Here is a 12,838-nt window from a genome sequence, read left to right as displayed (position 1 = left end):
TTAGTAATGATGAAATAATTACAACGAGCTTGAACTATTCAACTTGTGATTTGGTTAGTGCAGTCTCTAGTTCTAGATCTATTTATAGCCATTTGATGTGCATCGCACTAGATTTGCAATTTTTACGGTGTCGGTTTTTATTTTTTTGTGTCTTGCATCTCCTAGCTATATTACACATGAACATGAAATCTCGCTCATATTTTTTCATTTCTGCACCTTTTGGCATCACTTCCCACAGACACATCAACGACCGAGTATTTTAACAACAAGCAAAACGACAATGAGATAGTAATGAAAGCACAAACCAGTACATCACCTGCATTACTCCCATCGTTGGTGGCTACAACAGGCACTACGTCAACACTACTGCAACAACATCAACAACAGAAACAACAACAACAACAACAGCAGCAGCAGCAACAACAGCAGCAATCGCCATCTGCCAGTGGCTCATCATACAATAATCAACATCTACCGCATGCCAACAACGGCTCTGTCGGCTTTCATCTTCCCCACAAGCACCAGCCGGTAGGGGCACGATCCAGCAACAACAGCAATACCAGCAGTAGTGGCGGCGGCGGGTACGGCGATTACGGATCGTCCGCAGGTCATCGTCATCTGCCAGTCGTGGTTGGCCACAATCGCAATGGAACAACCGGTCTGCTGAAACCAATGCTCACCAAAACAGACTCAATAGACGTTTTCGACTGTACGTGTGTTTCTCTCCTATTATCTCTCGTTTGTGTTTTTTGTGTGGCTATTAGGGTGGTAGACTGAGATGTGAATCTTTCTGGGAAAAAATTGGCAATTTAATTTTGCTATCCAGATAATCTAAAACCAGACAAGTAAGAAGTATTAAAAAAATTAGTTTTAGTGATTTGAAAATTGAGCCCAAAGTTTCACATCTAAGTGACACCCTACACGTAACCTATAATTACTTTTTTTGGCGGTGCACTATTATATTAGGTAGACTAGTTTTCATTTCGCCTAAAAGCATCTGCACGTTTCACGTAGGAAAAGCCATTATTTTTGTCAGCTGTATGTTTACTGTTATTTACTAAGCGTATTCGCCGTCCCGTGCCATCCAAGTGGAACAAAAAAAAACGGCTGGCATGCAGTCAAGTCCCACTAATAGTGCATCCTTCTGTTTGCTTTTTATTTTCGTTTTTTTTTTGCTTTTTGGTGGAATGTTCCTGTTTATCACCACCGATTTGCGGTTGGCAATGACATCCGGCGGCAAAATGTTATTGATTTCCGGTTTCCCTTCTTCCCTTTCCGTGTGTGTTCGCAGGTAAGAAACTGGAACGTGGCATCTCGCGGGCAACGGAAAATGTAACCCTGGTGTCCCGGGCTCGGCAGGAGTTCGAGATGGACTTCCACACCCACTGTCACGAGCAGAACGAGAAGAATCTGAACTTCATCGACACTCCGGACTACACCTTCACGCTGCCGGATCTGACCAAATACTCGGAGGAATTTCGGTGAGTGTCGTAATTTTTTCCTCCTCGAATGGTGGCGTCATTTAAAACGGTGCTTTTTGTGCTTTCTTTCGTAGGAAATTCCTTGAAAAAGACCTTATCGAAAGTTCTACGCTTAACTCACTCGAAGCAACTAATCGTTTGAATTGGTGGTACGATTCTGGCGTCTGTCGGAAGCTGTGGCCGTTGGCTACAACAGGTTAGTATTTACTATAAAATAGAGCGGTAATGTTTTTAATGATTTGGTACTATGACTGCATTAGTTTTATTATGCCGCAATGGTTTCTTTTCATCTGCAATTCATAAATTTATCAATCTTAGCTTGAGGGATTTCACCGTTGCTGACATGAAATGCAAATCACATTTAAAATGGGATTCTCTTTATGCTTATCATATGGGAAGTACCGTGATTAATAGACTAAAGCCCTATGTAATTCATGACTCTTGATCGAAAAACTAAAACGTGTGTATACAGTTTGTCTTTTTAATTTAATCGTTCAATAAGCAAAATTGACATTCCTGATTTTGCATTTTTGGTGCTTGTGCAACGGACATAAATTATGTGCCCGATGGGAAACCACCTTTTCTGTGTGAGCTTTTCATGAAATTTTTTGCACTTTTATTTAAGAAGAACTTGAATCATTACAACAGTGCGATAACGGTATCGGTTTTAGTTTCTCTGAAAAACGAAAACAAAAAAGGCTGCATATTACTTCCCTGAGGAACGCCAAAAACATTTCTTAATGCTTCAGAACGAGGAAGTTGCAAACCAGTATTAACCTAAAGAAATTGGTTGATCAAAAAAGATCTGTCTAGGTCGAAGGCTCAATGCTTAGTTCGATTTTATCGTCATTGCGAACGCGTTTTATTGTTTTCGAATGCATTTGTTTCGATAAATCCGTATGTGCCATGTTCAACTATTTTATTTTTGCACTGTAGCCGAGCGGATGGTATAGGTCTGGCAAGCAGTGAAATAGTAGATTGTTCTTCTTACTGTTGACGACGGCGAAATTGATTTTTTTTATGAAACAGCTCTTCGTTCCTTCTTCATGTATAAATCCCTTAAGAAATTTGCTACATGCACCTACAGGACAAGTTGCAACAGCCAACCCGACGAGTATTGATTCGGAGTGATCGGCTAGGTTTGTAATTTGTAATTTATTTAATATGTGATTTAATTATAATATGAGGTTTTCTTCATCAGTTTTCTTCGTCAGTTACATAATTTTTACTCAGTTCAAGAAGAACACATTTATCAAAACTATTACTGGTTCAACAAAAATTAAGTTAAACTTCGTGGGTTGTGCTATTCAAGAAGTATTGAATGTGATGCGAATTTCACAGAATCTGACTAAGCATTACTCGGCCGTGATGATCAAGATTTTGAAAATTCGTCAGAACAAACTACATCTTTCAATCTAGAGACTTAAGTTAGCAAACGAGATTACTGATTGGTGGCGTTTTTTTTCGCGGGAGTACCTTGATACATGTTCCTGCCAGCCTGTGCAATGGAAATTAACATTGAACTCAGCGATCCCCGTCTTACGTCATGGACCTGTTGGATTTTGGAATTGGCTAATTCAAGGTTTTTAATGCTTGGCAGGTAAAGATACTGGACTGCAAGCAATTGCATGAACTTTATGCCATAAAGTATCACTTGACAACGGTAGAAAAGTATATATATACGTTTCGGGTGACCGGATCAGCTTTGCCTAGCTGTTTGTGCGTGAGCAAACCTTGTCTGCCCTTAAGCTTTTTTATGCCGCCGGATATGAACTGCTTTAATTGCAAGCACTTAGGCTTGGCCTCCTGTTGAATCCTGGCATTGAAGTTATCCCAAGTCGACTAACAATCAAACTTATTCTGTATTCAGACGGATATTGATCTCGCTTGACTTATTTTGTACGAGTTGTTTCGCCTATTTGATTTTGCTGGCGGAATGGAGAACATCGCTCACTTCAGTTCGACAAACCGATTTCTTTCGGCAAATTTCGATTTCGGCTGAATTTAAGGCAAAGTATAGGTACATCCCTCCTAGAGCACAGATTGGGTAACTATTTGAACTACTTCCCTCGTCACGCTTGATTTTGTTGGATCGATTCTAGACGCAACGTTATGTTAGTCCAAACGTAACGATATCCCGGTGGGACAAAGAGTGCTCTAATATCTCTACGAAAAGCTCAGTTACCTTTAAGGTCTTTTGAAAAAGAGGAAAATCCAAGTACTTTGAACAGTGCACGACACTTGAGATCCGGTGTAAAATTTCAGCCCAAGCGAGATAACGTGTTTATTGGCATTGGTTCGTCAACAAAACGTCGAGAGAGAGAGCCCTCAGATCTCCTGCTCCAATCAGACACCATATTCTGAATTCCCATCGGTATGCATATGGATCGCTCGGTGTGCAAAATAGAGGTGATCGATGAGCACTCTTTGGAACAAGGAGAATACGAAATCGGTCAACGAAAGCGAAGGGTCTTTAAATTCGTGGATTTCCGGGCTTTGAACCTACCCAAAATATTTTTCGCGTCGAGCATGGATTCTCCATTTTCGATTTCCGAGCATGCTGTTTCTCTCCTTTCCTGTAACATTAGTGTCCCCGCAATAAACGGATTCAAATTCAACTTATCAAAAAGTCTGCCTAGTCATGACGCTTGAGAAGATGCATCGAAGAACGTTTGGTGTTCAAACACTATTCTTCCAAGGTTTACTAAAAATTCACAAACCTGGCAATGAGTAACGAAAATTGTGTCGGTAATAGGAGCACCGGTGATAGGTAATTGCTGCTTCCGATGTAGCTTCTTCGATACCGTGCGTTCCTGTGAGTGAAACCTTGACTATTTTAAAAGATTGACTATTTTCCCAACACAATTATAGTAGTTGAAACTAGTAAGATTCGTGTGTTATTTATAAATACGTTAAAATTCACTAGGAAAATTCTAGTTACACATATTATTGCACATCATTGCACATATCACAATCAATTTTTGGCAAAGGTACTTCTCTAGACGTGGTAAATGTAGCATAAACTGGTTATTGAAGTTACAGAATTTGATGACAGAATCTTTAATGGTTCTCAGGGTTTTTTTCTGAAAAACTACACGTAATTTAATCCTAAATGCAGCATCTTTGCTGATATCATTCTTAATTAAGAATTGTTCATATACTTTACCTCTTTGTAAAACCGAAATCAATCCAAAATATTTAACCACATCGTTTCCACTTCCTGTCCTTTTCCAGGCGATGGCAACTGCCTGCTGCACGCTGCATCGCTCTCGATGTGGGGTTTCCACGATCGGCGGCTTACGTTGCGCCGTACCCTGCACGACATTCTCTCGAAGGAGGAATTTCGGGACGCCCTGTACCGGCGATGGCGTTTTCAGCAGACCCGCCTCAACCGGCAAGCCGGATTTGTGTTCTGCGAAACCGAATGGGCCAAAGAGTGGGAGGAAATAGTGGCGATTGCCTCGCCCGAACCCCGACGCAACTCGAAAGCGGCCTCCCGGAGGCGATCGTTGCTGATCGAGAAGAGCCTGGATGTCGGAGGTGGAGCTTCGTCACTGGACGATGAAAGCGCTACTTACGAAAGCTTGGAGGAAATTCATGTGCTTGCGTTGGCACATATTCTACGGCGGACGATAATCGTGGTGTCGGATGTTTTCTTGAGAGACATGAACGGCGAAGCCTTCTCGCCAATTCCCTTTGGCGGAGTGTATTTACCATTCGAAGTACCGTCGAACGAGTGCCATAGAGCGCCACTGTTGTTGGCGTACGATATGGCGCACTTTTCAGCTTTGGTAGCAATGGAAACGGCTGGCGATTATCCACCGGCGTTGATCCCACTGGTTGACGCTAGCAATCAGTTATTGCCGATTCAATTCTGCATTGATCCTGGACCGGATTTTGATTGGAGACAGTATGATGGAAGCGACGGTAACTGGGTGCTTACTGACAGAGAGCACGTTGCTCTACTGAAGGAGTATTTGGATATAGTTTATGCGCCGGCGGCAGATAATAGCCCTGATGATGACATCTATGATGACTACTCCGATGAAGAGTACGAGAAAAAGATTGCTGACGGAGAGATAGTTTTCTCCGACGAGAATCATAACAGTGGGACGAGCTCAACCAATTTGGCGGCGATGAGTGCATCGAACCAATCGCTTCCTCCGTTCCCGCCCGGTTCGCAGAGTGGTAGCGGAAGCAGTTCCAGTGGGAAAAGCAAAGCGGCAAAACAGCTTCAGAGTGTTGCCAAACAGTTCGGAAGCATCGGAAAGAGTATGAGCAAGAAGCTGAAGAAGAATATTGGTTCGATAACGAGAATTGGAAGTAAGAGTGGGCAACATAAAAAGTCCAGTCTTTCGTCGGACAAGTCCTCTCGAGGAGACTATACTAAGTTTCGAATTCTATGTGCTACGCTCAAGGCTCGACGACATGAGTACCAGGAGGAAATGATCAAAAATTATTTGGAGTGTGCTCAGGAACGGTTTTTGGAAATGGAGCGATTGCGAGAACGTAAAGAACTGGAAAAGTTGAGCAAATATGTTGATCCCGGCCAGGACGTTTGTGACTATGGTGGAGCGGTGGACAATGGAACAGATCTGGTTAACTGCATCAATGCGGGTTGTCTTAATTATGGCACAGTTGCTACCAGCTACATGTGTTTAGATTGTTACGAAACACAGCGACAACGAGAATCTCAATCGTGCAACGCCGTTGATTACATGCCACGATATGGAACCGGCAAATCCAAGTTCTATACCCAAGCGGATATGGAAAGCCATGACCGAATTCAACGATTGCCTTCTGTACGGCGTTTGAATGAACTGGATCAGACACTGTACTTATCACGTTCAACATTCTACAATGACAAACGAGCTCAGCCAATCAGCACTTCTGCTGGGCAATCTTCGTCCAATTACCGACACGGATTCAGTCCTACGGAACGAACACCTACCACACCAGTAACAAAAAGCAATCCCGCTTCGGACTACTCCAACTGTGCCAAACAGGCCACGGCTACTTCGGGAGGAATAGTCGCCACACTCTACTCACCGGGAAGCACCATTCTAAACCGGGCTTCGTCCAGTGGAATGTGCGTTTCCCTTCCTCCCGTTTCGGCCATCAGTCCCGTGCTTCAACACCAACCGCCACAACTTCCCAGTGCATCTTCCTCGTCCGGAATGTCATCGTCCTCGTCTTCCGGATCGAACACATCGGAAACAACGCTGCAGCGACAACAACAGCAGCAGCAGCAGCTGCAGCAACAACAAGCGATAACCAGTAGCCACTATGGTAAAAATCAGATGTGCCGAACCGAGGGCTGCAAGTTTTACGGCAGCATCAATACGAACTTCTACTGCTCCAAGTGCTGTCAGGAGTATAATATTTAGAGTCAAATGTACGTGCCCAGTCTGTTGTGCCAGGTAAATGAAAGAATCAGAACGAGAGAGAGAGAGAGAGAGAGAGGAGAAAGATTGTTGTTATACTTATCATGCATTGGAAATTGTTCAATTCTTTTCTATTTACGCAAGCTGGAAACGATGTTTCGTGTCAATCCGAAACGAAATAATGTTTTCTTTGTTTTGGGATTTGTTACTAAAAGCATACTATGAATGCGAATGTTGTTTTGTTGATTATACAGAAAGGCATTCGGAAACAGACCACAGTACCAGTAAAAGTGACCTTTTTACCGGAAACAAAATATTATATCTACTTGAAAGATGTTTTTTGCGTCAAAAGTTTTTATCGTTTACTGCTTTATTGCTCTTAAACCATCTTCATATGGATGTTAAGATTTACTTAAAGATTGAGAGCTAGGACTGAAGCACTTCGTTCCAGGGTGCCAGGAGGTGCTTTTTATTGTCATCTCTTGTACATATGTAATGGACTGCAAATCTTCAAGCCCTCTATCAGTTAATAAGCATTCAAAAAACTATTGCCAAGGAATGTTATATTTTTTGAGTTGTCTTTCGATTTCTTAGAAAGATGATTTTAAAACATATTTTAAGGCAAAATTGCGTTTTCTTTTTGTTTCTTTCATCACTTTTAAACTTGCTTGAAAGTTTTTTTTAATTTTTTATTGTATTTCGTTAGACAATATCTGAGAACCTGTCTGTGTCTGTTTCCCTCTTTTTATAACTGTTTCTGTGGAAAAAAAAATATTTTACTCTATTCCTGTTACTTGTTGGCTGAAACTAAAAATAATGGTACGCGATTTTCCAACAAAATCGCAAGCAAACTGAATTTATGGAACTGGTTTCAGCTGAATTTCGAACTTAATCGTGGTCGTTCAATACCAGAGCTCATATAGTAGAGTCTATTTCTGCCCAGTGTTACAACCTCCTTGTATGTTATGCCTTGTACAGTTATTATATGACAGAAATCTGTTGAAAACCAAAGAGCTGATATTACACTACTATGCTTCCAAAAAAGCTTCTTCTTTAAGACATAGTAATCAACGCCAGCCTAAACGATGTAAAACATATCTTGAACCTGTATTGGAGAAACCATCAAATATATGAGATAATTTAATAAAAAAAATGCTTCGACGCTTGAAGGAACAAAAATTATGCATGAATATTCGTAAGCCAAAACCAAACCAAGGACAGCAGACGCAATGAACTGTTGCATGAAAACCCAACAGTGTGTGACATTTGTTGAATATGTATAACTGCATGTGTTAGCGATGCTCTCCGTAGTACAGAGTGAAACGGTCCAGAGGAGTGCGAAACGACGGTTATGATTTTTAAGTGTGCCTTTTAGTTTCTAATTCGACGTGTTTACTAGCATAGTAAGATGTAATAAGGTAACAAAAGCGATTTAACCAAAACAGCCAAAAAAACGAAATTAAACTTCGAAGCGAAGGTGTCATTTCGACTACTACATATATAGGAGTTATCTATTTTGGAGCTGATTGCCCTTCAAAAGACCAACAAACAAACAAACAAAATAAATAAAGCAGTCGCTGTTTTTCATCAAAATCCAAGCTAGTCGCCCAATTTCAATCGTGCAAGCAATCAACGCAAGAAGTCATGATTTCAGCTTTGAGTTTATATGGATATTTATTTCCTGTCTCATCACAAACTATTGATTTGCCGGTGGATGAAAGTGCTTGTCGAGTAAACGGATTTTGTTAGCCATAGAAGCAGGAAAATTTGTATCTTAATATACAGCCGAGCGAGAATATGTAGAACCCATGTACCGACTAACAATATAAACAGAAATAATATTTTCAGCTAGTTGCGATGTGTTTTTAAAATACAATCTAACAATAACAGGAAACAAAAAAAATGATCAGATGTAGCAAACCGTAGAAGCAGAAAGCGAGAAGAGAGGAAACTTCCGTATATGATGCATATAGAATAGAGTCAGTAAGTGATACTAGGAAAAGCAAAGAAAAGCGTAAATTATACATACATACTATATTTATTGTATTTCAGCGAAAGGAAATCAAAGATGACAAAAAATAGTGTATAAGAAAGAAATTAAATACAGGAGCGAATGAATCCCTTGTTGAGCTACCAAATACTAAAAAAAACAGAAGATCATGATTGAGAGACGATGTGATATTGATTAAAAACATAACACAACAAAAATGGTGGAATATAATGATTGAAATCCGAACGTACACCTTTTCAGTAAAGGATTCGAACTATGTGGAATCAAAATGTTGCTCTTTCTTCGTGGGATGGAAGGATTTGGAAACACGAAATTGTGAAGAACCCTATAGAGAAAATGGCAAAATTATTTACAGCGAGGATCTAACAAAATGCAGCATTCATCATATCGTAGCCTAACTTGAAAGAATGAATATTTGCAGCCATCGGAATAATCAAAAGCGGCGTATTATTAAATGATTTTTGGAAATGAAGAACAATATGTTATGGGATAAACAAAACTGTCTGCAATGTCTCTATGTAGCATTATTGACTGTGCCTACTGGATAATTTCAACCGAAACCGTGAAGTCAGAAAAAAATCAATGCTGGTTGTATTTGTATCTTGGACGAAGCTGAAAGTTTTCTACACATTGACGGAGAGCAATGAAAATAACTTTTTACTAATATCCACACTAGAAAGAAAAAGAAAGAGGTGGATGCAAACGTAAAGAGGAATGTTACAATTTAAAATAAATGATTGGCGCTAATTACAACTTTGAAGATTCAGTCGTTATGACAGAAAAATTCTGGAATATTCGTTGGAGTACGTCACTTTTTCTTGCATAATTCTTCTTGATAAAGGAGTACTTGGGGTAATGAGCTCCGTCTATCCTTTCTGTGACTCCGTTAATATGACAGTTCTATCTCCGATTCCTTGGTTTCCATGTACTTGCCGTCAGATTTCGCTCCACCTAATCGGACCATCTTCCTTACTGTGCTTCTGGAAAACTTGCTCCTACCGGAACAAACATCGTTTTCGTGGGATAATTGTTCGGCATTCTTGCAACATGGGTCGCCCACCGTAACCGTGTTCAGTTTCAGCCACTTTCTGAATACTGGGTTTGCCGTAGAACTGCGTGAGTACATTGTTTATCCGTAGCCTTCATATCCGTTCTTCTGTACTCCTTCGAAGATCGTTCTTAGTGTTCGTTTCTCGAAAATTTCGAGCACTTGGAGATCCTTTTAGAGCAGTGATGGTCAAACTGCGGCCCGCGGACCGCATGAGGCTCTTCATTATGGTCCTCGCGGCACGCGCACTGCACTATGGGCAAAAACGAATGCAATTAAAATACGGCAGGCTGATAAAATATAGGTGATTTTCCGGAGAATCGCATGGTGCCAACCCCTTTTCTGTTTGTCAGCGGGAAGTGCCCTTTTGGCTCATTTTTCCCTATTTTTAACATATTTTTGCACTTATTGGATTATACCAAGCAAGGCTTTGAGGAAACAAAATTTAAAAATCTAATAATTTTGTGTAAAGAACTCCACAGAATCGAATTGGGTTTATCCCATTTGGTTTAGAGCACATTACTAATACAGTAACGAATCTCATGGCTGATGCTATTGTCTGTCGTCACCACTAAGCCAGTTAGACAAATTCGTCAACTGCTTCGAATTCACCGCCAGCCAGCCGTCTGCCAGCATATGCTTTGTTTTGGAATGATTTACCATTAACCCAGTGTTCTTTACCCAGCACTTTAGTCTGGTGTTCAGCCTCCGCCACAGATATTCTGCCTTCTATGTACATCCATGTCATCATCTTGACGAGGCCTTCTGTGAGATTCGAGTGAACCCGAAAACCGAACACAGAACTGCGTACCATCTATAGTAGATTTAATCAGTTTCATTAGCTTCTGGTCCATCGTCAAGGCGTAGCCGTGTTCATCCATGATTTTTCGTAGATCTTTTTGGTCGATGGCATCATATGCAGCTTTGAAGCCGAGCAAACACGGCTCTTTTGTCCTTCGACAAAGTAGGTTTTATAAATTACCATACATTTGTTCGTAATTGGTTAAAAAAATTCCGCAGTCGACGGTAAATGATTTACGAGAGAACTACGAGAGGTGACATTGCGAACGATGAGCGCACGATCCAGTTTCTCGCCTCCTTTTTTTATAGATCGGGCAGATAACATGATCCTTCTACTCCCCCGGGAACTGTTCTGTATTTCAAATTCTAACGCCTCCGCAGCTTCATGTTCGGACTTGTAGGTCAATACATAGGGGAATCGGGGGTAAAATGAAAACCCTTAGCAATTTTGCCATTTGCTCCCCCAGGAAACAACCAAATGCTGAACGTATTGCATACATTGAAAGTTAGATTTATCGAGCCTGATATTTTTTCGTGTGGGTAAAATGAACATAAGTGTGCGCATAATGGACATGTCATAGAAAACGAAAGATAACATGCAGTTTGGATAAATTAAACATTTTTTTACATTATCCTCGTTCTACATATGCTGTATAATATCAAGAAAACGCTATTACACAAGATGTTCAATGCTCCGAACATTTTCCTTTTGGGCTTAAGGGCCAAACAGAATGCTGCGTCAACGCATCCGCCAGCGTCAATTTGACAGTAAACCCATGGGAAAACTGTCAGAATAACGCTGACGGACGCGTTGACGCAGCATTCTGTTTGGCCCTTTATAACGCGCTCGTCGTCGTCAAAAGCACGAACCGAATTGGCTAGTGCGGTTTCAACTCAAGACGATCTTGGGTCATACAATGCCAATTTTCCAGGCGTTTCAAAAGTTGCTGATTACTTTCGACCTAGTCAAGCCATCTTGCCCGTTGAGCCCCCTGTTTCTAGTGGAAATGTTGATGATGACCGTTTTCGTCGACCGTCAGGCCTACCGACTTTCGCCAGATGTACGATGGGAATCCTTCTAAGTAGTGCCTGTAGCTCATAAGTTTTACACCTCCCCCACTTTTCCCTTTCAGCAAGGGCGCGTTGGTCCTCTGTGAGCAGCGTCGCGGCTTCAAGTTCATAAACAATCGCAGGTCTGATAAGCATTTTGTCATCGCGACAAAATCTGGACACCTCAATTTTGCAATAAAACAAATTTGCTAAAAGTTTAATCCATGAAACAATTTTATATCATTTATGTATGTATCGTTAATAATCAAACAAATTAACATTACTTATTTTGGTCTGCATGGAAAATTGGCGAACTTTTGAGTTTACCCTTGCCATGAGGGTCAGTGCAGACTTGTTGGCAACCAATTTAGCTGCGTTTGTCCAAGATTTTCGAAATTTATCTATAGTTGTTGCTTGTTATTTGTGTTGGGACAGCTCTCTCTTCACCAAAGCCCAATACCGCTCGATGGGGCGTAACTCTGGACAGGTAGGTGGATTCACCTCCTTCGGTACAATATGGACTCCATTAATTAGCATCATACCATTCCAAAACATCTTTGGCGTAGTAACAGGATGCCAAATCAGGCCAAAACACCGAGGGTACATCATGGCTGTGTAGGAACGGTAACAATCGTTTCTGCAGGCATTCTTCACGGTATATTTCCTTGTTAACCGTTCCCGTAGTGATGTAACTTTTGCTTGCTCGACCACAGCTGCATATGGCCTGCCATACTAAATATTTTTTTGGGACCTTGGCTTTTTTCTTTGTCCTAAAATGCACTGCAACGCCATTCCGTTTCATAGCAGTGTAAACAGATATACCAGGAAGCTGTTTAAAGTCTTCTAGGACATACGTTTCATGGTCCATTATAACGCATGGAAACTTCGTTAAATATTCGCGATAAAGCTTACGAGCGCGTGATTTGGCCGTCGTATTTGCTTATCATTACGGTTTGGCACAGTCCTCACCTTGAAAGACTTCATGCCTTGTCGTTGCTTAGAAGTGTGCACGAATGCACATTGCACTGCACTGCACATTATGAACAGTGCTTGGAGGAAATCC

At 41.1% G+C, this 12,838-nt stretch overlaps 1 protein-coding gene across 3 annotated transcripts in view; it reads left to right on the top strand.

Annotated features, from left to right (window-relative positions):
• Positions 1-9,032, top strand: part of LOC128735108 (OTU domain-containing protein 7B-like) — a 41,105-nt gene extending 32,073 nt beyond the window's left edge. For 2 of the 3 annotated variants that reach the window (XM_053829601.1, XM_053829600.1), the window contains 4 exons: positions 239-709; positions 1,292-1,481; positions 1,556-1,677; positions 4,716-9,032. In XM_053829601.1, coding sequence (XP_053685576.1) covers positions 292-709; positions 1,292-1,481; positions 1,556-1,677; positions 4,716-6,868 — 2,883 coding nt within the window. In that variant the 5' untranslated portion in view covers positions 239-291 and the 3' untranslated portion in view covers positions 6,869-9,032. The remainder of the gene's footprint in view (positions 1-238; positions 710-1,291; positions 1,482-1,555; positions 1,678-4,715) is intronic. The other variant, XM_053829602.1, reaches the window with a different exon arrangement.
• Positions 9,033-12,838: the final 3,806 nt, after the last annotated feature.

Source organism: Sabethes cyaneus, chromosome 2 (genome assembly GCF_943734655.1).
Source record: "Sabethes cyaneus chromosome 2, idSabCyanKW18_F2, whole genome shotgun sequence".
Lineage (NCBI taxonomy): Eukaryota > Metazoa > Arthropoda > Insecta > Diptera > Culicidae > Sabethes > Sabethes cyaneus.
Note: the sequence above shows the minus strand (reverse complement) of the source record. Positions and strands in the feature narration are given on the sequence as shown.